Here is a 24,508-nt window from a genome sequence, read left to right as displayed (position 1 = left end):
TTTGCCTGTTTTATTTATAGTTTAATAGTGAAAGGTACTAGGCCTTTAAGTGCCTGAAATATACTATGTCTTTTGTATAGACTGAAATAAATGTTTTGTGCTTTTTTTTTTAATAGTTATTTTATTGTTTTTAACTAAAATTTGCATCATCTTTCTATTTTTATTGTCTTGGGAAGAACTGTGTAACATCTGTTACATAAAGTGATACATAAATCATTGTATTTATTAATTATGATAAAAGGAAGGTATGGAAGCCCTGAGAGGTAAGTAAGAAAAAAAAAATCGTGTGACCCATTTTATAATGAAAAAGCGGGTGAGAGAAAGAGAGAGAGAGAGAGAGAGAGAGACCTTTTTATTTATGCATCTATTTTTTATCCAGTGGATTGCTGTAGATTTGAATATCATGATTGATTTTTTTTCCTTGTATTTATTTATCTCATCATTTAATTGTATCTGACAAACATCCATGGCAATAAAGCAAATTGAAAAGAAATTGAATTGAGACAGAAATTGAATTGTTCAAAAATTATCCAAAAAAAACCCCAAACAAAACAAAAAAACAATAAGGGGAAGATATTGAGAAAATTCTATTTAAAAATATTAAAATTGTATATTTAAAATTAGGTTATTATTATTATTATTGTTATTGTTATTATTATTATTATTATTATTATTATTATTGTTGTTATTATTATTATTATTATTATTATTATATCATTATATTTTACATTTTATTGCAGCTTCAGCTCATTTCCTGTTTTGTTTTGTCTATTTTGTGCTAGTTTTTTTTAGTAACAATTTACTAATAACATGCAAATATGTCTCGCTAAGTTGCTCATTGCCTTTTTCCATGTTTTTGAAAGGATTCAAGCAAATTTACTCAAGTTTCAAAACGTTAAATGGCTGTATTTGATCTATCAGGTGGTGGTGGAGCACGATGAGGTGCGTCTCTACATGGACTGTGGAGAGGCCGAGAGGACTACTTTCCATCGGAGGCCAGAGAGACTCACCTTCCAACACAATTCAGGCATTTTCGTGGCTAATGCAGGAAGCACGGGTCTTGACGTGTTTGAGGTAAGTGAGGGAATCCTCTAAATGCGGGTTTGTCTAAGGATGTCTCTGCATGTTTTGGAAAAGTTTTTCCCTGAAAAAAAGGACAAAGAACGAGAACGGCTGCCTGTGTCAACATACGTAAGTGTGCAGTTTGTGTTGGCAGTTGTCCCCAAGATTACATTTGTATGTGTGGAGGTGTCTGCTTGTGTGTTGTGGCCTCTCATTGCCATGTAAAGAACTGAATTGCCGTCTGCCCTCAATCCATCTCCTCTAGAAACTTTGCAGCAATTTATGTTTGATGAAATTCCTGCATAATGCACACAGTTCTGTATGCTATCTTATGTATGCAGCAAGCAGAAAGAGGAATTGGTTAGGATTTTAGGATTTAGGATTACAAAAAAACAAATGAATAAAAAAAACACCTGCATGTGAAAGTTTCATTATTACCCATTCTGAATTCATGGGGTTGTAGGCACAGGCCTTGTAGTGAGTAGAGGTGGGGGCAATGGAAGGTGTGGCCCTCAAAATGTCCTAAATTAAAAGTTTGGTTTTGTTTGCAGTTTTTTATTCCTAAATAATTTTGCCATAAATACATTAAAATTGGCTGAATAAATAAACAGTGGTAGATCTCCAAGGCCCCTCTTACCCCTTAAAGGCACAAAATGTTTTTTTTCCACCCCTTCACTAGAGCCTAATTTCCACTGCATAAAAAATCAGCTAACACCCACTAACATCTGTCTTTTTAATGCAATGGAAAAGGTTACAATCAGCATTCACATTCAAATGACTCTGCAGCAGACACTGGTATTTATCGCCTCTGGCTCCGATTGGTATTGATGGAAACACAACAACCAAGTGAATGCGCTAATTTTAACTCCTTAACCAGCGAGATGCAATGACACACCACCACCAATTATGGTCCGTCTCCACCTAAGCAGCTAAACCATCAGTCCAAATTATTCTGCACTGAGTTAGGAAGAGAGAATATAAAGAGAAGAGAAAGTAAAGATAAGTAACCACTGTAAAGTTTTCACAGACCTCCATCGATGCTGCTTTTTACCTGTCCCCCAGTCTGTCCGTGATGTTGAAAATGACACACCAAAAAACCCACACATATAAACAGATAAGCATACTTATCCACTGTGTACATGGCTCTGCTCTATGGGCAATAGAAAAGCACATCATGCCTATTATTAGCTGGTTTACCTGTGTTTAAAACCTGGGTGGATGTGCTAATTTCGGTGTTCGTCTGAGTGACAGTTTATGCTGCTGGAATCTTTGGTTGTAGGTACTGAAATGCAAGACAAGTTGATATGATTTATAGAAAAAATGTAACGAAAGTTGAATCATCCAAATAGCATTCAGAAAACAACCTGTATAACCTTTACTTTGTGGCAATAATGTCATCAAAAGCCGCACTAATCAGCAGACAATAGGGAGTCATTTGTCACAATAATCATGATGACATAGTGCCTCAGCTTGTCAGTAGATGTAAACTGAAGAATGATTCTACTAATGTGCTATTTTCAGCTTATATTCACTGAAAAACATGATTTTCTGAAGCAACTCTCCTTCTAAGAAAAACCTTTAGAACTACAGCCAATTAACTTTTAAGTAATCCCACTTTAAACAGCTGCTGCTTTTTACCCATGCACATGCTAGCTAAACTAAACTAAACCAAAAAAAGGGAAATTTGACAAATGGCATTACAAGGCGACAGATACAAACAGGTTCAAAATGTCATGACCACCTCTAGGGCTACTTCCTGTGCTGACCCTGTTACAGATTTGACTGAGGATCAGAGAGAGAGAGAGAGGAAGTAAGAAGGGAGGGAAGAATAGAGATGAGATGAAGGAGGAAAGGGAGAGGGGTGAGATGTGGATGGGAGGAGAGGACGGGGGAGTAAGTTGATGGCAGATGAGGAAGTCAGAGACATCAGCAAGGTTTAGTTGTGGTCAGATCAAGGGCTTGAGTCTGCTATGCCAAGTATGATGGTGTGGTGAGCTTAAACTCTAAACAGTATTTCAGTTAGGGTAAAAAAAAGAAACGTGTGAAATCTAGAGGCTCCCAATCAATGTAGAAGACAGCATGAGTAAAGGCTCACAGACTCTCTTCACACTGACATTATTACTGTCAGTCCATTTTCAACTCACCGACGCTCACTAAAGACAAATACGAGCTGTTTGTCTCTTGTTGTTGCCATGGCGAGCGGAGGTGCATCCATTCCAACTTTTATTCAGCTTTTGTTCAGTGTGGCCTGACTTTCTGAACGGGTTATCTGAAGCATGACGGCAGAATATGTGCATGCTCAGCAGTGGCCATGTTCTGTCTGAAATATGTGGGTCACTGTGTGTGTGTGTGTGTGTGTGTGTGTGTGTGTGTGTGTGTGTGTGTGTGTGTGTGTGTGTGTGTGTTTGTGTGTGTGTATCCTTGGTTTGTTGTCTTGGGCTTCAAAGGACAGCAGTCATGGCACGGCGCCCTTTTTAATCAGAATGTCTTTGTATGTGAGGGTTGTAAATTTAGGAATTGACATTTCTCTCCATGTTCCCATAGAACTAGATAAACCAGCACCATTAATACCACGCTGTGACTTTGAGTGTTGTGTTTATGCTTGTGTGTGTGCGTGCGTGTGTGTGTGTGTGTGTGCGTGTGTGTGTGTGTGTGTGTGTGTGTGTGTGTGTGTGTGTGTGTGTGTGTGTGCGTGTGTGTGTGTGTGTGTGTGTGTGTGTGTGTATCTTTGGAAATGGGGTCTCTATGGTGATATCAGCAAGTGGTGCTCCTCTGTTTAAAGAGAGAGAGAGAAAGAGGCTACAACACAAACAGCTACTAATAAAAGAAGCCAAGTTTAATTTTACTGACAGAAACAACAGATTCAGGTTGGCATTAGAACACTCAAAGAATAGTTCACCCCAAAATTAAAGTTACATAGTTTTCCTCTTACCTAGTTATAGTTTGAGTTTGCAAGTTTTTCAAATATAAGCCGTAGAGATGTCTGCTTTCACTGTATTGTAATGGAAGTAGATGACATTGGGCTTGTGGAGCTCAAAGTGCAAAAAATAAGATAAAAAACAAAGCCATGTCTCTTTCCAGAAACCATGATCTTGTTACTTAAGATAATCCACAGACCCTGTTGTGAGCAGTTTCATTTAAAAACGGTTTTCTTTCAACCCAATTACATTTGCCAACCATATATCACCACACATAATGAAGTGTGCATCTACTCATTGATGAGAGGCTTGTGCTTATGAAGGTGAGAGATGTAAACATTGATGGCGTCCTCCTCAGCAGAGCTGTAACGTGGCTAGCTCAGTGGTGCTAGGTGAGCTAGCCGTAGATGCATGCTTCCTGGATGAAATTATTTTGCAATATGTTAATGATGCCTTTAAAAAATACATTCACCTCAATATATGTATTTATTATATAATATGTGTGTGTGTGTTTGTGTGTGTGTGTGTGTGTGTGTGTGTGTGTGTGTGTGTACAGTATGTATGTATGTGTGTGTATATATATATATATACATTTCCAGAATGTTGCCATATTTTTGTGTATTAGTGACAAGTGTATTAAGAGAACATTTCAGAGACTCCTGAACATGAGGCTCTAATTTGAATAACATGCAGAGCAACCTATGAGTGAAAAGGGATGCAGTCAGTCTGATATAAAGATGGGACATCACTCCTGATTTTGACAAAATAGCTGGATCTAGTATTGGATAATTTGGCATATCCATGGGTCGAACCATTCACTTCATTTCGTTTGCGATCCGTGCTACATTGGCTGATTCGCACTGCATGCAGAAGCAGTGCATGACAGCAACCTCGCTGAACTGGAGCATGTTTCCTGCTCCTGGTGTTCACACTGGCAGCATCATGGCTGTGACGCTTCTGCGGGGCTGCCTGCTGCTATGAGTACTTTATGTCCACATTTAAAAGCACAAATTCTAGATTCAGTCGTGCAAGCTCCTGCATTGTCAACAACGCAGTCCTGCAAATATTTCAAAATAAAATGCCTTGTGTCAAGAATTGATGGGATTCTGTCCACAGACTTTGACAGAGGGCTTTTATTTTGAAAGATGAGCAGAGGAGCAGAGGTAAAAGGTGGCATAGAGTCAATATAGGCTAATTATCAACACGCAATTTTCACAGTCTGTTTCTGCTGACAACCGTGCACAGCACGCAAAAAAACAACAACCGGCAAGCCACAGTTTCTGTAAATGTGCTTTACCAGCGCTATTAATAGGGGCACCGAAAAATAAAATGGCGGCTCTTCTATTGAAAGCCCGTGTCACATCCCACAGCGTCCGATGGATGATGGCGAGCAGCCAAGAGAAAGATGATGAGGATATATTACTATTATTTACTCGGGAATAAGTCATCAGCGTGGAATTTTTTTTTTTTTTTGAGAAGCTGCGAGTCGACAGACAGTGCACGTGATATGTGAAGACAAGCTGTACTGAGGAAACAGGATGTACCTGCTGGGCCCCTTCACAGACTTCTTGCTAACCTTATGTTAGCTGCTCTGTTTCAGTAATGTTGACTGAAAAAACGTGCATGTAAGACTAAAAGTCATCCGTGCTGTTCTGTCAGGAGATGCAGGGGTTTAAACCAGCGGTCAATAAGAGAAAGCATAAATAACAGTACACTGGTTAAGTTATGAGTAGGGGAAAAGTCTGCCAGCCGCTAAGCTAATTTCTGCAATGTAAAATGCCTCAGGCTTATGCTAATAACATTAGCATGTTGTATATGTGGGGGAAATGTGCCTATGATCCTTGACAGTTATTATTGAGTTGTATACTTTAGTGAACGATCTTGTTGTTAATCCACGTTTTGAGGATGTTGAGAGAAATTTGTCTTCAAGTCAGACAGCCCTGAAGTTTTAGGAAAAAAGATCATGGTTTGAATATAAAATTAAAAACATTTTTTTCCAGAAAGCATTTTCTAACAGAATGAACCAGTTTGAATTATTTCTAGTTATGCATATGTTGTGTTTTTTTGAGTAGTGGTTGTACCTCAGCTATGACCATGTTTGGTTACGTGTTTGGGCATGTAACACCATATCCCAGTTTTGAGAAACCCTATCTGTTTCCAGCGGTGGAAGAACTATTCGGATCTTTAAGCAATACAGTGGTATAAAAATACTCCATTACAGGTAAACATTGTTCATTCAAAATCATACTTTACTAAAAATACAGGACCAAAAGTGTGCTTAAGTACAGTAAGATAGTTGTATTCCACGGAACATCAATAGAACAACATTTTTTTTTTTTATTATTGGTGATTAGAAAGAGAAAACAAATCCAGCAGAGTTCCTAATGATCATGTGATCACTGTAAAAACAAAACCAAACTTCTCTCTGTAATTCTCTTCCTCTTTGTCTTTTTAGGGTTCCATTCAGCAGCTGGTGATAAAAGATGATCCCAGAGCAGCTGAAGAGCAGTGTGAAGATGATGATCCTTATGTAAGAAACACACTTCATAAACACAGTAGTATTTCTGCTAGTAATAGGATTGTATATATATATGCACAAATATCATACACATGAAGCAACAGTACCCTCTAGTGGTCAAAGGACCTGACTGAACAAATATATCCAGTTACTGGGGATTGGGTCCTATTGCCCACCTGAATGGTCAAGTGAGTAAACTGAGTAAGTAGTATTAATCTGACAACTTTTTGTCTAAGTGCCATAGGATATATTCATTATGTAATTAATATAGTCTTCACAGGATAAAAACAAAAACAAAAAACATATGCAGGTTTTTCCTAAAAAACCTTTGTTTGTGGTAGGCTCATACAGACATCATGTATGGTGCAGTGGATTTTTTTTTTGGCAGGGACTCTGCCTCCTGCCTGTATTTTAACTTTTTTTCTGTGCTTGGTATGTTTACTGGCATGAACCACCACAGTGCTCAAGTAAGGGACACAGTGGCAATAAACAAACAAACAAACAAACAAACAAATAAACTAACAAAAAAAATACAGCATGGCAAAATGCCCAATCAGAGTAAATCTGGGGTTGGCTATAGTTTTACTTTCATTTTTGCTGGTGAGCGTGTTCCAAACAGTAACCAACAGTCGTGGACGGTGTACCTTTAAAACCTCGGCCAGCAACTGGATTTTTAGTATAGATCATGCATCATCATTGATTGACATCATTTTCTTTTGCTATAAGCTTGTTTTTCCCAAATCAACACATACTGTGATGTTTGAAAAAGGCATCGGGATACACCAGTGGAGATGATGCCCTGGATGACAGAGAGACAGAGGAGGAAATTATGAAGAACACTCATGAGAGGAAACATGGCACAGCACAGGTAGGTTGTCTGGATGATGTAATGGGAGCTACTATGTAAAACTGTCTCAATGCTTACAGGTGGTGTCATGTTTTTTGGGTAGCTGCAGCCTGCATTATTATATCAAATGGAAACACACTGAATGTTTTTGGCATATGTCATATTCTTTAAAAGTTTGGGATCTCCATAAGAATGTTTAACAATGTCCCTTGAACAATAAATGAAAGAAGAATTAGTGGTTTCTTTACATGCTCTCAGTTGGGCCTTCACAAAAATGGTTAAAAGGTCTTAAAATGCAGTTTACAAAGAGATACTGTAAAGAAGCAAAACTGGCTCTAAATGCAGCAATAAAGGTCATGTGTGTTTGTGTATGTGTGTGTGTCCTTTGCTGTGTATGATGTACACCCCCGTCTTTTCATTAGGACCCTTAAACAGCACTCCCCCATGTGTGAGTGTGTGTGTTTCTTCTCTCTTCCGGTACCAACTGTCATTCTCCCAAAATCTGGAAGTCAGTCTGACCCCAAACATCCCATAATAAATGTTGACTTTGAAGCATCAAAGGAAACTGGCCTTCAGAAGCTGAGTAACGTTTTACGAAAAAGTCATGGTTGATGCGTTCTTGTCTGATTTAGAGACCTTTATTAGAAAAAATTGTCTTATTATTTAATATTTTCTTTTAGGTCCTGTTAAATTAATTTGCCATTTTTAGTTTAACTTGTATGATACACTCTTTAACCCTTTGAAACATTTCATTTCCTTCAAAAACATGGGGGAAGGCAACAAAAGACACAGCCAAAAATGAGTGAAAGAAAGAGCAAAAATATTGTAAAAAAATTACCTGAAAAAGCAAAAAAAAAAGTCAAACAAACTAAAAACAAACAAACAAAAAAATAAATATAAAATAATTATAGTTTTCTGTATATTTTTTCCTATTTATTGATTATTTTCTAGTTTTTCTATGAGCTACTTTTTAGGTAAAGAATTCTTGCAATTTGTGGGACACAAAAGAAATCAAACTAATTTGTTCCTTGATTTCTCTCAAGGAGGAGGACAGTGTTCCGGTCAGAGCTCCACCCACTGAGCCTCCAGAGGTGGAGCTGGATGAGTACTCTGGTCAGCAGACCCCAACACAGGCCAAAGAAGAAATGCTAATAAGAGGTCAGAATAAACCTCTGATCTATATAAAGATCTGTATCTAATGTTTTGATTAGCTGTTCAAAAGGGGCAGTGGTGACCCAAAGCTTCCAGAAGCTGACTTATGACCAGTTTGATCCCAACAGTGGAAAACTCAAAATGTATGAGGGGCAGCAGCACATAGAAAGCTTTCTAACATGTAGGGCGGCCTATATGGCACTGCATCATGTTTTATCCACTTCAAGAGCACCACAAAGGGCACGTTTTCCTACACATTTGGTTATCGTAGAGTGCTTTTTATCATAGGGCCCTCTAGAGGGTACCTTTGCATTTTCAAATTTTATTTTTATTTTTTAAATGTTAGTTTTTTTATTTTTATTGTATCATATTTTGTTGTATTATATTAAATATTGATGTATTAAATTTATTTATTAAATTATTTTATTTTTTATTTTTTTTAAACAAGGGTTTTAAGTGAAGCTAATGCAACCAATAACAGCAAATCTGTACTTCTACCATTACAGCAACTCTTTCAGTTTGGCTCTCCAATTGTCACCAGGGTTAAGGGTTAATTTTGTAGTGTATGCAGTACATTTGTCTGTGCGATAATTTTCAGTTTATACAGTGTTATCTTATAAGAATTTCATTGGTCAAACCTGTTAATGATGTCACATGTTGCGCATAGGGCCACACCGGACTGAGGAGCCAGGGGAGCGATCAGGAGATGTAAGTTCACGCATGGACTTTCTCACTCGTCTGTCACTTCCTTATTTTGTTCATCAATGTTGTTTAAAACATTATGACAATTCTTTAATATTTTTGCATGACCACATCTTTACTACAGTCTGCGTTCGTTACCCATGAAAATATTGTTTAATTTGAATCTCCAGGGTCGCATCAGGCCTGGATTAAAAGGAGAGCGTGGAGATCCTGGTCCCCGAGGCCCACCTGGCCCACCCGGGCACCCAGGCCCCACCCCTTTACCTGGGCAAGCACAGCCTGGCCCAAGAGGAACAAAAGGACCACCAGGAGCCCCTGGATCCCAAGGACTGCCAGGGAAAGATGGACAGCAGGTTTGTGTGTCAGTGAGATAAGGAGCGTGTGTGTGTGTGTGTGTGTGTGTGTGTGTGTGTGTGTGTGTGTGTGTGTGTGTGTGTGTGTGTGTTTGTGTGTGTGTGTGTGTGTCTGTTTGTGTGTATGTGTGGCCATTGTTTTATAGACCTCTGAGTTCATAAGATTTAGTGCTGACTCTAAATCCTTCTCTCGTTTTAAAGGGAAGCAAGGGTGAAAAAGGAGACCCAGTAAGTTATTTATCTCCTAAGTTCTTCTGTCTTCTTATCTTTGTTTCATATCACACATAATAACTCTATTGTGTTTATACCTCCAGGGTGAGAGGGGAGCTCAGGGATTCCCAGGTTTGAAGGGAGAAACTGGAATCAAAGGAGAGAAGGTGGGCCTAAGGCACACTTGACTTAACACAACTGGTAGACTTTTAAAGGTCCAGTCTGTAGGGTTTAGGGGGATATACGGACAGTAATGGAATATAATATTCATAACTAAAAGTTTAATGATCACCTAAAAATAAGAATTGGTTCCGCCATGTTGACTGTACAGTATGACAAACGCTGTCTCAACATGGGAACATTTGCATTTCTGCATTTTTTCATTTGAGCATGTCTGGATATATGCATGATGTATTTCTGCATTGGCCACTGTAGTTCTCCTACATATCCAACATAGGGCCACTGACATTTTTGCATTTCTATATTTCTGCATTTCAGCATCTCTGTAATTCTGCATTTTTGCATTTCTGTATTTCTATATTTATGCATAACTGTGTGTCTGCATTTATGTGTCACTCACTTTTTCTACACACCTGGCACACAAGTGGAGACTCAGTTGGTAGTTTTCTGAAACATCACAGCTATATCTTACTAAGTCCTACACACTGGACCTTTAATTCAAAATAGCATTTATTGTATATCCCCAAATGAACTGTGAAAAACAGATATTTCTTCCTGTCCTCTTCTCTTACCTTTCCTCTCCGCAGGGAGACTCTGGAGTAGGTATACCAGGCCCTCCTGGCCTCCCTGGGCCTCCTGGACCCCCCAGATCACGAAGTGTACCCGTGAGTGTCACAGTTCATGGTTTTATTCTGGCTTTTTGTTGGTATTATTGAGCTTTTCTAGTGCTAAAATCAGCATACAGTAAATGTAGAGGAAGGTCAATCCTAGTGAGCAATCTGAGTGAAGAACAAGAAGGTTGAAGGATTACAAACATATCAGTGTTTAAGACTCTGTGTTATCTGTGTTGCAGTATGGAGCAGATGCACTGGGTTCTGGCTTTGAGGACCTGGACAGTGACACTGAACTCATCAGGGTAAGAGAAAGTCTTCAAAATGAGATGGGATGGTCCAATGGCTTAATTTTCACAGTAAAATAATAATTATAATTTAAAAAATCTTTCCTACAGGGTCAACCTGGTCCACCGGGGCCTCCTGGACCTCCCGGCCCCCCTGGGCCCTCTGGCCGCCTGTCATCGTCTGACACAGCTGAAGGCCTGTCTTCAGGCCATGCTGGATCACCTGGTACCCCTGGCAGAGACGGGATCCCAGGCAATCCTGGAATACCGGTAAGCCTGATGAATGACATACAGTGTTCAAGCTTCAGTTAGATTTTGTTATAAATATGAGTAAAACCTGTAGACCTGTGGATTTATTTTCATTACAAATGTTTAGCCATGTAATGGTCCTGGAGTATTGTATTATAAATTCATTATTGCATGCAGAGACCTATAGGACCTACAGAGAAGTATCTCATTGTTGAGAGATTAAGGGTCCGGTGTGAAGGATTTAGGGGCATATCTTTGCAGTAATGCTATATTATACTCATGACAATGTTTTCATTAGTGTTTAATCTCCTGAAAATAAGAATCATTGTGTTTTTGTTACCCAAGAATGAGCTGTTTATATTTACATATGGAGCAGGTCCATGGGGTCTGCAATGTTGTTTTTTTAATTGGTTCAGTTTTAGTTGTTTGCGATCTGCAACTTCCCCACTAGATGGCATTAAATTCTACACACTCAACCTTCAAGTACACAGTTTTAAAACCAGTCATGTTTAAAATTTATCCACCCCAATAAAAAATAATGTAGGAAGGCAGACACATAACTCTGGCACAGAATTTGCCATACATTTCTTCAGTCTGCAAATCTTTATTTGCCCAGTAAACTCTTGAGTTTTGCACAAAATGATAATTGTGAGGCCAAAGTTTACACTGACTGGTTTTGAGTATCATTAGTTGTCACATTCATATTTTCTTTCAAATTGTAGCCACAGATCCTGAATTAACCTCACATGGTCACACAAATATTTCTCATTTTCCCAAATGTAAGGCATAAAATAATTTGCACCTCATCAGCCAGAATGGAGTCCAGAGGAGTTTAAGACTATATCATGATTACAGTGCAAACTGGAGATGTGGAAATTGCATTGAAAATTTAAAATAGCTGTTTTAGACCCATTTTGCATTAAAAAGTTAAAAGTTTAACATTTTGAAACTTGAGCATATTGGATGTATTTCTTCAAAAAATAACAGAAGGTGATGAGCAATGGCAATGAGCAATGACTTACATGAAATGGCCCCCAAATTAGCATTTTTTTAAACAATACAAAAAAAATTGTCCTAAGAATTAAAAAAAGAAAAGTAAAAAAAATTGCCATAAGTGCTAAAGATAAAATCAAATAAATATTTTATTATTATCATTGTTTTATTTCTGTAGCGTTTGATATATATATATATATATATGTGTGTGTGTGTGTGTGTGTGTGTGTGTGTGTGTAATGTAATAAAAATTTGTAAAAACATACATACAAACATACAAGAATTGTCTTTACAATAAAAAAAGAAAGAAGAAAATTACAAGAAAAATACCATAAGAAAGTGCTAAAATAAAATCAAATAAATATTTTATTATGATTATTAATGAATTTTTTTTTCCTGTATCATAATTTATATATATATATATATGTATGTGTGTGCATGTATATAAGAATCATAACAATTATGTAGATACTTTTTTATTTATTTATTGGCTGCCTGTGTACTTATTGTTTAAAAAATGTAATATTCTCCCTGTCGCATGTTTTTATGTGTATATATATTAGTGCTGGGCATAGATTCATTTTTTTAATCTAGATTAATCTCACTGCAATCCTGTAGTTAATATAGATGAATCTAGATTAAAATTATAGATTTGAATTTTGCCAAAGACATTCAAAATAATATCTATCTATCTAAATGATGAAAATGCATCACAAACTGCTTGAGAAAGCTGTTCTACTATAATATTTGGTAAAGAAAAATAATGTTCCATAAGATTTACTTTGATGTTTAACTTTTTTTTATTTTGTTAAACACAGACATATAGGAACACAGGTTCTGTCTCCATGTGGAAAAAGCTTTTTCCTGCTAACTGGAATGAACAGCAGAGGCGCAGCCTCTGATAACATGACCCTAACTGAACTGTGGGCCTACATTAGAGGTCATGAAGAAGACCATTAACAGTCAGCAGCTTTGTCACTCAGGCAGACCAGCTTCCGCCTTGTTCACGCCCCCTCCGCGTAATTCGACCAGGTATACATCCGCGCTTAAACAACAAAGTGAAATTGGTGCCTTGCTCACTGTATAGACCCAACTTAGTGAATAGTTTATCGCGCGATAAGGAAATTATCGCGCGATAAGAATCCCGCGTTAACGCAGCACGTTAACGCCGTTAACGGCCCAGCACTAATATATATATATATTTATATAACACACACACACACACACACACACACACACACACACACACACACATATGTATATATATATATATATATATATATATATATATACACACACACATAACACCTAATTTTTATCAGGTTCCACAGGTTTAAATGTTTGTTAAGGCGTCAACAAAACTGACTCCATCCAGGTTTTAAAGGGTTAAGTAGCCATGTTGCTGTATTTTTGTCATTGTTGTTGTGTATTGTCCCTCTCATTTCCATAGAAATTCCCCTTCAGTGTGTTTCTCCTTTAGTCATATTGTAGTGATCACTGTTCGTGTGTAATGGCTAATGATCAGTCTGTGTTTTATCCTCTCTCTACCTGTCATCCCTCTGTAATTATTCTCATCCTCTATCTCCTGCTCTTGTACTCCTTCCATCTCCTCCTCCTGTCCGCTCTGTTTCAGATGTTTGACGATTGGTTTAGTGGTTCTGGGTCTGATGGTTCAGGTTCGGGCTCAGAGTTGTCCTCTGACCTCGGCTCTGGTTTCAGTTCTGGCTTCAGTTCTGAAGCCAGCTTTGCCTCTGGTTCTGGGCTTGACTTTGGGTCTGCTTGGGGTTCAGGAGAGGTATATTTTCCTGGTTTGCTCGGTTAACCAGCAAACCACAAATAAAAAGGCAGAACTAGTCAGTCAGATGCCTGAGCACTGAGGAGGCAACACTCAATTACAATATAAATCAATCTGAGACAATCATCGTGCTTTATTTATATCAGCTTTTCATGAGTTTAAAGCTCACTACCCCAATGCTCAGGCTAATGACTGTCCATTATCACCAACCATGTTGTCTTAATTGCTGGCTTGCAGACAGCTTAACTGGCTTAAGTTATCTCTGTCTTTCTTTTTTCTTGTTAATCTCCAGATGTCACTGCTTACACACTTTGCAACCTGCTTGGAATTTTGTCAGTTAGCTTTGGTTCATTTACCTTTGAATGTTGTCATTCCCAAAGAAACATTTTTGCATGAAGTTTGACTTTTCATGGTAAAGTGAATAAACTGAAGGAAACTGACATCACATTTGCCATGTAACCTCAGCTTGAACTGCTATTTTGCTTTTTTTTTTCCCCAAAGAACATGGTAAGGGAAAAAGTCTGCCTTTTCAATGATCTGTTTCATTTTCTCTTTTTGTATATTACTGTATATTTGCTTTTCTCCCTCAATGCAAAGTACCCAGTTACACTGATTTGCACTAAATCTAGCTCTGAGTTGGTACACTTATTAATATTACTTTATTTACAATTCTACAAAATGGTCCTGTAGTCTGTGTGCTTTTTATTTAGGATATGATAATAACACTACAGAGTCAGCACAGACTACCTCAATATATGAACATGAAAAAAGACAGTTTTGTTATTTTGAGTCTTGCGCCCTAGTGGAACTAAAGATTGAACTTAAGCACTGAAATTTACAAAGAGTAAAGCCCGTAAAACAGTGTTTTCTCATAGAGTACTTAGCAAATGAACAGTATTATACCCTTCCTCCTTTTATTTTATTTTAATTTTTTAACCACATACAGTTTCATAGAAATCCAGCTGTTGGTCAAGACAAGAGTTTGAGGAGAGATCATGGGGCCACCAAAATGAACTTCTTTAACTTTATTTATTTATATAGCACCTTACATACAAACATGCACCCCAAATGCTTCACAAAGCAAAATTAAGACAAATCAGACATATAAAAATCTATCAATTAAAAACAAAATAAAAAAAACAATAGTTTTTTGAAAGATTTAAAAAGTATGCTAGTAAAACAATATGTTAAAAATCTGTGAATTGAAAATAAGTAGAATACAATCAAACACCGATGATAAAAATAATATGATAACCAATAATTAAAACTGAACAACTAAGGCTATAACATTACTCCAAATTAAAAGCAAGACTTAAGTGATAGGTCTTTAATTTAGGAAGAAAAAAATTACAGGGAGAGCTTGCTTGGTACACATTGGTACATGTACATGTTGTCAGTTTTTGCATTAAAAAGAAACATTGCTGTGCATTGGTCTGATGCTGCTTTCTTAAAGGAATACACTGATTTTTAATAACTTCAACTTTCCTGTGAAGTGATAAGAAAACAGACGACAACTTCAGCTTCAAAGGCTGCTAACTTCACTGTGTCGTGCAACAGTAATGACAGACTCCACCTTGAGTACAAGGAGCTGAATGGGAAACAAATGTAACTTTAATTTGCTAAAATAAGGCTAATATATGATGCAACAGATCACTCAACAAATACTCAAATGTGAGCATGACGCACTGAGGTTAGCAATCTTGTGGTGACTCAGAAAATGTTGTCATGGGTGATCTTATCACCTAAAGTGATAGTTTGGGATTTTTGGAGTTGGTGAGGTGCTTATTTTTGGTCAGTGCATTGCATACAATTGATTATTGGTGTGTGTATCGGTGAGTAAAGGCATTTGTTATGCATTATAATCCCCATCTGTCAGCCCCTAATTTTTTCTCTAGTCAAGAGCACCCATAAATAATTATAAATATAAATATAATATAAATAATTTGAAGTTACAACTATAATGTTTAATGATTGCTGATGTAGTGCATCAGTAAGCATTATGTGTGTTTATGAGTGTTCTCGTAAAGCATTATGAACGCCTTCTTCATGCATTATAGATGTGGTCTTCATGGATAGTGTCGTCTTAGTTCAATACTGCTTTTTTTCAGAGTGGCTAAAATAAAGTTTTGATATCAATCCCTGTGGGGTGCGTGCCCGGTCTGTTTCTACAAACCGAGAGCGCGGCGATTGCCAGCTACTGAATGTAATACACTGACTATACATAATAATCTCATAAAGCCCCACTTAAAAAATCCCGAACTGTCACTTTACTGAAACAGACCCAGTATTCCTTTAAACTGACTGGCTGTCACCTTTGGATTTGGCGTTGGTCCCTGTTGGAATGGCTAAAGGGTCAACATGTATCAAATCACTCTTTTTTTTCTACATTAGCATATTTTCTGTGATTCATCACTGTTTTATTTGTCTACCTGTACTCGTGTCTGTCTGTGTTTGGATGTCCAGGGTCCAGCAGGAAGGGATGGAGCTCCAGGTCTACCAGGAGCAGCAGGAGAGAAGGTATGATCATAGAGATCAAGCCTAATATTTCTGATAATATTCGATACTATAAACACATGTTTAGTGTTTTCCATCATGTGTGGACTCCATATATCGATCTAAAAAGATGTAGTGCTCTACAAGTAATACTGATTTCTTGCTTTCGTCTTTACATTCTAAGGGTGACCAAGGGTTAACTGGGCCACCTGGACCAAAGGTAATAAAAATCGTCTGCACACCATGTGCTTGTATTTCTACTTTCTATTTTAACCCCAAATAAACACAATTATGGTTATGTTTTAGTGAAGATGAAGGACTTTTTTTCTTTCTCTCTGCAGGGTGAATGTGGGCATGAGGGTACAGCAGGCTCCTCAGGGCCTCCAGGGCCAAGTGGTCCCCCGGGAAAGAGGGGACCACCAGGTTCCCCAGGACCCGCTGGCCCTCCCGGACCTCCAGGAACCAAATTCTTTGTAGAGGTAACAGAATTTAATACCAAAGATCTATGCAAACGTGTCTGCTGCTGACTAACTCATACCGAGCTACTTTCTTCAATAAGCCGAGAAGGAGAGAGCAGCAATTTTTTGCCTTGCCATCTTAAACATAGTGGCGTCATAACACATGTAAGATTTCAGTTCTGTGTGTAACATCAGGCTGTGTTTTTGTTTTTAGGATATGGAGGGATCTGGGAAGAGTGACATGCTGATTGGAGCTGGAGTCGGAGGCCCACAAGTTGGTGTGAAATTGTGTGTTTTACATAGACTGTATAAATTGTTTCATATACAGTAAGTGTTTTCTGTTTTTTTTTTTTTTACAGGGTCCCCCCGGTTTACCTGGCCCACAGGGACCCAAGGTAATCTATTTATGAAAAAGCAGTTAATGTTCAGATTATGCTCGCTGTAGGTAGCTGGTATGCTAGTTTTTAACAGCTAACAGTGCTGTATGCTTGTGCAGTGCTTTTTGAGACACGTGCATACAGATTGCATTGCTTCTTCTCGCTCAGTAGTTGAAGATGCTTTCATGTCTTCTGTAGGGTGAGGATGGAGCCACAGGTGCTCCAGGGCTCTCTGTCAAGGTAAGCTGATTCTGAAAAAGAGTTAAAAGTAGAAATCTACATATAAGGCTATGTATGTAGAGTTAACCATGTAACTGAAATTATTTGAACTCTGTGAAACCTTGATGTTACCTCTGTTCATACTGTGTGTGATTGCAGGGTGAGCCAGGGGACCCAGGGCCAGAGGGTCTTCAAGGCCCTGCAGGACTACCAGGTGCTAGGGTAAGTAGCAGGTGTTTTTACATAACAAATGTGTTGATGACTCTTAATTATACATTTTCATTTGTTGGCCGCAGAATAGTGTTTTTTTCCCTCATAGAGTTGAAATGGCTGTTTGTGGTCTACAAAAAATTTGGACTGATGTTGAAATATGACATTCCCCACAGCAGGGAATGATAATTTTAAAAAAATCTATAATAACAAGGAATAATAACAATTTACTGATGATTGATGAATCGGTCGTTAAGAATTTAATTGAACATGTGAAATTGAATCAATTAATCGATAGGCAAACAAATTGCTGTCAAAATATATGCAATATGTTGCTGTAAGCTTTGACTAAGGATAAAACAAATTAGTAATAAGGGATTTTTATTAATTTATTTTAATAATATTTTTCCAAATAACAAATCGATTAATCGATCAATACTTTAATTGATTAATCCAGTAAGGAAAGGGCTTCATCTTATAACTAGCTAGCTAGATTGTGTGTCAAGAAAATGTATAAACCTGGAGTGGACTATTTTGGTGCTGCAGTCAGAGGAGGGCCTAACGTTATTGTTAGCTGTTGATGGTCAGTAAGTAGCTCCAATTTGTAACTGCTAATCAATTGCTATTATTCAGGAAACACACAGTGGTAGTACACAAGCTTAGTTAGCACATTTGTCGCAAGAGCAGGAATATCATCTGCAAATAACATCCAAAAAATTCTTGAATATTAGCTAGAATGCTAATAGCAGTTAACTAGCTAGCTAGTTCGGGAGCTAATCGCTTCTGCTTTGGTAACTTTAGTCATACATCTTGCCAGTTAGATATATTGAAATGCTCCCAGCTAATTTCTGACATCTATTTGCTTGAGAATGTTTCACTAAACCACTTTTTAAATGGTAAATGTTTGCATGATGCATGCTGGGTATACAGCACTGAACTGTTCACTAATAATATGCTAGTTCCAGTTGGATGATGATTGAAAAAAATTGTTAAACTTTTTTTTTCAGTTCACCTTAAATCATAATATGGTTTCTAGATAATGGTTAGCAACACATGAATCTTTTCTTTATTTTCTTTTACTCTACAAACAGGGGGCCAAAGGAGAAAAGGGCAATCCAGGACCCAAGGTAGGCTTGCTACACCAAAAATAATGTGTGGAAATTAAGGGATACTTTATAGGGTCTGCTACAGTTTGCGAAGTATGTTACATTTTTTTCCGAATGTTTAGAGGCTATAACTGATATTTTTCTAACAACAATGTACCATGTACATTTTTGTGCTTCTGAGCCAGAGATAGCTCAGGATGGAGGCATTTTGTTTTCGGGCTATCTGTGTACATATGGGTTTATGTCCCATTTGTAAATGTAAAATCTCATGAATGCCTTTGGAGAATTTCTTCAAATCTATTGTAAATGTCAACTTAGATTCAAAGATGAACTGATTAGATTTTGGGGGTCAAGGATCAAGGTCACTGTGACCCTGCATTTGAACGCAATATATCAAGAAGGCTTTGAGGGAATTTCCACATATTTAGAATAAGGGACCATTTGCACTCGAATTGAAGGGAATTGATTCAAATTTGGTGGTCACAGGTCAAGGTTACATGAATGTCTCATAGGATAAAATGATAAAGTGATAGCATTTTTTTTATCCAAAAGGTCAGAGGTCAACATCAATGTGACACCATAATTTTTCTGCAAAAACACTTTTCTGGCTATTATTCAGCATCATATCTCAGGAACAGAAGGGCAGACGTTTGGTCAGATACTGAATTGGTGACACTAATCTTGAAACTGTATTGATTTTCAGATCTTCTGTGCTGCCAGGGGGAAGATATGCGTGAAGCATCTGTGTTTTCACAGACAAGGATGTTAACTGTTATAGCTACTTGACTGGTGCATAGAGCCAAGGCGGTAATTTTAGTTATTTTAATAAAAGAATAATAATTATCTGTATTATCTCCCAAAGGGTGATCGAGGTGCTGATGGACTCAGTATCCCAGGACCACCTGGGCCTCCTGGACCTCCTGGACCAATCTTTAATCTGTCAGATGTATGTGAACACACAAACACCCTATTTGGTGAATTTTACAAATCTCTAAATATGTAACACATGCTTAAGTGCTTAAATAAACTCATGCATTTTCTTTCTTGCAGCTGCTGCTCAATGTCACAGATGGGATCTTCAACTTCACAGAGATCAGGGGACCACCAGGGCCCCTGGTGCGTACTACAAATTCCTTTGTAGTTACTGCAAAGTGACAATGTCTTAAGATTTAACTTTACTCCTTCTGCAAAAGTTTGGATGCAAACAGACAACATTTGATAATAAGAACAGAAGGAGATTTAAACTACAATGCAAGAAGCCAATATCTTACTGTAGCAGCATTATTGCTTCTTTGAAGCTTTTTTTTGGCTGCAGTTGTGTTTGATGGTGCTGTGTATGAGCATGTCATTAACACTTTGAAACTAGTTTTCTTGTGCTGCGTTCAGAAGCCTTTCACAGGCTTTTTAACCCCTTTAAACTTGCACAAATCCCTTTGATTTCTTTTGTAAACATAGGGAAAAGGCAGCGAGCAACTTGGCAAAAAAAAAGCCCTGCGCATTGCAAGAAATTTGTAAAAAGTGACAAAAAAGACCTGGAAAACAGTTTGATCGAAAAATAGAGAACATTAATGAAACAAATAACAAAAATGTCCAGACAACTATATTCATAATTATAATTATATATTTCAAAGTATGTTAAAGAAAAAATGTACATATATATTTTCAATTTTCAGCACTTTTTTGGGTTACTATCTTGCTCCTTTTTATTTTTCTTTCCTTTTTTTTGGATTTTTTTTGCAAAATTTTGGACCTTGTCTTTTTATGTTGTTTATTGCCTTTTACCCTTATTTTTTTTTACAAGAAATCAAACAATTTCTCCCAGTTTTCAAAGGGTTAACCTAGCTACACTGCTTTAGTTTGTATCCCTTTTGAGTTTGTACTTGCATGCATACTTACTTGTGGATGTGTGTGTGTGTGTTTTGTCTGCGTGTTGCAGGGCCCTGAAGGCTTGCCTGGCAGAGCTGGATTTCCTGTAAGAGCATTTTGCAACACTAACTTACGCTGAGCATTTTATCACCTGTTGACTGATTTTTAGAGAAAATTTTATATTTAATGAACAAAGATGAAATAATTATTTAATAGCAATGTCATTTTTTTTTTTTTTTTGCTATCACTGGGCTAAACAGGGTAGGTACGTTATTGCCACTGATTTTTTTGTTGTTGTTTTACCTGGATTTATTTTTTTAGCTCTCTGTAAATAACACCTCTTTTTTATCAATTGTAAAAAGCTCCAGGACCTTACTTTTTTAAAATGCTATAATTTTTCAAATTCACTCCTCACTACCCTTTTATCCTTTCCCAGGGCCCAAGGGGACCTAAGGGGGACATAGGCCCTCCAGGTTTTCTAGGGCCATTAGGGCCCAAGGTGAGAACTAAACAGAATGTAGATTATCACAAATGTTATGTTACTTCTATGAGCAAAATAAATGTTCTTGAATGTAAACAACTGAGAAAAATGTATAAGGTAACATTACATTTCCAAAATTTTGCACAAACAGGGAGAGAAGGGTGAGCCGGGCGTGACCATTGCTGCTGATGGATCCCTCTTGTCAGCGCCGAGAGGTCCCCAGGGGCCCAAAGGCATCAAGGTACCAGCAAAGTGACCCCTTGCCCGTACATGGCTCGACCTTACCTTCTCCAAACAACTAATGTTAACTACAGTGGTCAATGATATTAAGATGGTGAATATGATGATGAATGTGAAAGTTTCACTCTGATCTTTTCATTGTATACCCCTGACCCTAATGCCTGTACCACAGATGCTCAGTTTTGGAAAGAGTGGAGGTCTATCTCAAGGATCAAATGCCAAAAATCTAACTCTCTTAAGATCCTAAGCCTTGAAACATACAATGCAGCTCAGTTTTTTTGGACACTGAAATGGGGGCTTAAATTGTGGAAATGGGAATAATCCAACAGTTAGAAACAGCTCATTTAAACTCACAGCTGAGAGACAAACCATCTTTGAAAACACGTTTATGACTGCCATTAATTAAAATATCACGCCACATCCTTGTTGTTTTCTCTGGTCACATTTTGGTGCATTGCTTTGTCATTTTATAGGGTGACCGTGGGTTCCCTGGACCTGCTGGACGCATGGTGAGTCATTAAATAGAGCGTTAATCACATTTGTTTATCAAGATAGGCTAAACACAAATCTTATTGATTCTTTATTACTGAAACTGTAATTATGTTTTGTACACATCACTGTGTTTGTGTTTATTTCAGGGCCCAATAGGACCGCAAGGACAAAAAGGAGAATATGGCTTCCCTGGTCGCGCAGTCAGTATCTTGAATTTGTCGTTTATATGTCAGGGAACGAACAACCCCTTTGTTGGTGCTTAGAGAAATCATACTTATTCATACATTTTGATCTGTTTTCAGTCTTCCTTCCTCTTTCATTCATTCAACTCAGCAAGGTTTCACAGATTTTCAAATAAGTTGCCTTGCACTCAAAATATGTATTGCAGGTACAGAGAACATATACTGTGTCCTCTATTTAACTGATATTTTGCCTTAAGGTATAGTTCTAAAGTGCATTGCACAAGTTCATTCAGGGCATGTCCACATTTGGGTGTAATGTAAGATGTAAGGGGCAAAGGAGTTGTATTTATTTAATTAATCATATGCGTGACATGAATTCAATCAATCAGAGTGTCGTCTTCCACTTGCCCCTGGTGCACTGCTATTTACATAGTGGATTTAGCATATTGGAGAAATTAGCTGAGAGTGATGCAGTAAGAGTAGTAATGTCACTGCATAAAATATCAAAAAAACTAAAAATTATGGTTATAAACTTGAAGGAGGAAACAGAGATAAACCTTTAGCTTCTGAAACAAATCAATAAATTTTGCTGCTCCTTGTGTGTAAATGTGCACATCTCTCTCAACCTGAGAAACCTGGGCAAACTGGCTTGATTTCTTTCAAAAACATGAGAAGAAAGCAATTTAGGAAGAAATGACTTAGAAAGTAGCAAGTAGCTTTTAACTTTGTTAAAAGTAAAAGAAAATGACTTGAAAATGTATACAAAAACAAATAAACAAACAATAAAAACCAGAAATGACCTAAAAAATGAAAATTATGGTAATTTTGTAAATATATAAATATATATATATTCTTAATATATGATTATTATGATAATGACAAATGCAGTTCTCTGGATTTTTTTTTTCTTAGCATTTAAAAGAAATTCCTAAATTTACTAATTTTTTTGCAATTTTTGGGCCCCTTTTTTTAAACACAAATTGCTCATTTCAATTTTTCCACCGTTGTTTTTGAGCGAAATCAACCAAATTTGTCTAGTGTTTAATGGTTTAAATATTTCTTAAAGGCATTTGAATGCAGGACAAGAAAAGTGAATCCATCCAGGTTTTAGGGGATTAATTATGATCAATTAATCCCACTGAAATGCTATGATCAAGCATCTTTTATAAAGACTAGAAAAAAGAGCACCACATGTGACTCAATGCTCCATCAGGCTCATGAGAAAGGACCAAAGTAACAGAGCACATGAGTTCATGTGCTGATGAATGATCCAGATCATCCTTTCTCTTCCTGTAGGGGCGGTCTGGTATGCCTGGGAGGAAAGGTGACAAAGGAGATTCTGTCGGCCAACCGGTAAGAGGACGAGGAAAAGATCTGTGTGATCCTAATCAATAATTTGACCGTTTAAGACAGACATTGTGTGAATTTTGGTGGTGGAGTTACTCTTTTGTTTTTACATTAGGATTGTGATTTGTCCCTGCAGGTAGTTTTCACCTCACTTTGAAACTGTGTGCTGTCCGACTCTCTTATAAATGAGATGGTAAGCAGTGACACTAATGTGATGATGTTTGCTCCCACAGGGACCTCCAGGTCCCCCGGGCCCACCTGGAGCTCCAGGGAGAGTTATTGGGCTAAAAGGAGTAAGTTTCCATCTGTGGCTTTTCATCTCTCTAATTTGCTATTTTCAGCTGTGGACTAGGAGGTATATATATATATATATAAATACGTGTATATATATATGTATATATATGAGAATATAAGAGAATCTCACCTCAAAATGGATTACAAAAACTAATACAGAATCCTACAATATCAAGAAGTGGTAATCATGATTATGGTTATGATGATCATAAGTATCAGAAGGTTCATGATAATACAAAACTAGTACTTTACATTGCAGTATTTAAAAGGCTTGCTTCTCAACTTAAAACAAGTTCATATAAATGCCTTTAAAAGCAGGACCCCAGAAAATGTTTTTTATTTTTTGATGATGATGCTATGCATTTTACAACAGGTGTGGCTTCCATTTGACACCAGTAAACCTATGTGGATGTGTACTACAATTTTAAAAAATTATGACGTTGGCTCCAGTTTTCACAGAGATCGTCAAATTTTTCTACAGGCTATTGGAATAATAATAATTTTAAAAAGCTGTAATCTCGTAAATCACATAATCACACACAACACATAGTGGCTATGACGATATGCCAGAAAGACCTGTTAAGTATGAGTACTCTGTGGAGCACCAATATCTCTGCACGCCAGTTTGTGTGTGTGTATGTGTGTGTTATCTACAGTACAGTGTTTGACTTGGCTCGTTTAGTCTGATCACGCTGCTCTGCTTTGAATTCCAAAGACAGTGTTTCCGGTGCGCCCCCGACCGCACTGCAAAAACGGAAGAGTAAGTCTGAGCCGGACCATCTGATCGGTCCGTTTCAGTTTGAAATGGGTCCATCTGGTGGGTCTGTTGGTGTGTGGGTGTAGCAGCATGGCAGCTTTCTGGTCTG

The 24,508-nt window shown here is 37.5% G+C and overlaps 1 protein-coding gene across 4 annotated transcripts in view; it reads left to right on the top strand.

The window, feature by feature from the left end:
- col15a1b (collagen, type XV, alpha 1b) overlaps positions 1-24,508 on the top strand; it is a 106,143-nt gene that overhangs the window by 32,648 nt on the left and 48,987 nt on the right. For 2 of the 4 annotated variants that reach the window (XM_088085939.1, XM_088085937.1), the window contains 29 exons: positions 922-1,074; positions 6,436-6,510; positions 7,268-7,366; positions 8,389-8,503; positions 9,165-9,205; positions 9,370-9,552; positions 9,754-9,780; positions 9,867-9,929; positions 10,530-10,607; positions 10,796-10,858; positions 10,952-11,110; positions 16,341-16,394; positions 16,555-16,590; positions 16,712-16,849; positions 17,043-17,102; positions 17,188-17,223; positions 17,404-17,445; positions 17,584-17,646; positions 18,726-18,761; positions 19,603-19,686; positions 19,791-19,856; positions 20,677-20,712; positions 21,043-21,105; positions 21,239-21,328; positions 21,801-21,836; positions 21,966-22,019; positions 23,298-23,354; positions 23,582-23,641; positions 24,358-24,402. In XM_088085939.1, the coding sequence (XP_087942065.1) occupies positions 922-1,074; positions 6,436-6,510; positions 7,268-7,366; positions 8,389-8,503; positions 9,165-9,205; positions 9,370-9,552; positions 9,754-9,780; positions 9,867-9,929; positions 10,530-10,607; positions 10,796-10,858; positions 10,952-11,110; positions 16,341-16,394; positions 16,555-16,590; positions 16,712-16,849; positions 17,043-17,102; positions 17,188-17,223; positions 17,404-17,445; positions 17,584-17,646; positions 18,726-18,761; positions 19,603-19,686; positions 19,791-19,856; positions 20,677-20,712; positions 21,043-21,105; positions 21,239-21,328; positions 21,801-21,836; positions 21,966-22,019; positions 23,298-23,354; positions 23,582-23,641; positions 24,358-24,402 (2,112 nt within the window). Of the gene's footprint in view, positions 1-921; positions 1,075-6,435; positions 6,511-7,267; positions 7,367-8,388; positions 8,504-9,164; positions 9,206-9,369; positions 9,553-9,753; positions 9,781-9,866; positions 9,930-10,529; positions 10,608-10,795; positions 10,859-10,951; positions 11,111-13,715; positions 13,878-16,340; positions 16,395-16,554; positions 16,591-16,711; positions 16,850-17,042; positions 17,103-17,187; positions 17,224-17,403; positions 17,446-17,583; positions 17,647-18,725; positions 18,762-19,602; positions 19,687-19,790; positions 19,857-20,676; positions 20,713-21,042; positions 21,106-21,238; positions 21,329-21,800; positions 21,837-21,965; positions 22,020-23,297; positions 23,355-23,581; positions 23,642-24,357; positions 24,403-24,508 lie in introns of all 4 variants that reach the window. The other 2 variants (XM_088085941.1, XM_088085938.1) reach the window with 2 other exon arrangements.

Source organism: Plectropomus leopardus, chromosome 12 (assembly GCF_026936395.1).
Source record: "Plectropomus leopardus strain MGB_pleo_1.0 chromosome 12, ASM2693639v1, whole genome shotgun sequence".
NCBI lineage: Eukaryota > Metazoa > Chordata > Actinopteri > Perciformes > Serranidae > Plectropomus > Plectropomus leopardus.
The sequence above is the reverse complement of the archived record's forward strand: the minus strand, read 5'-3'. Positions and strand labels throughout refer to the sequence as shown.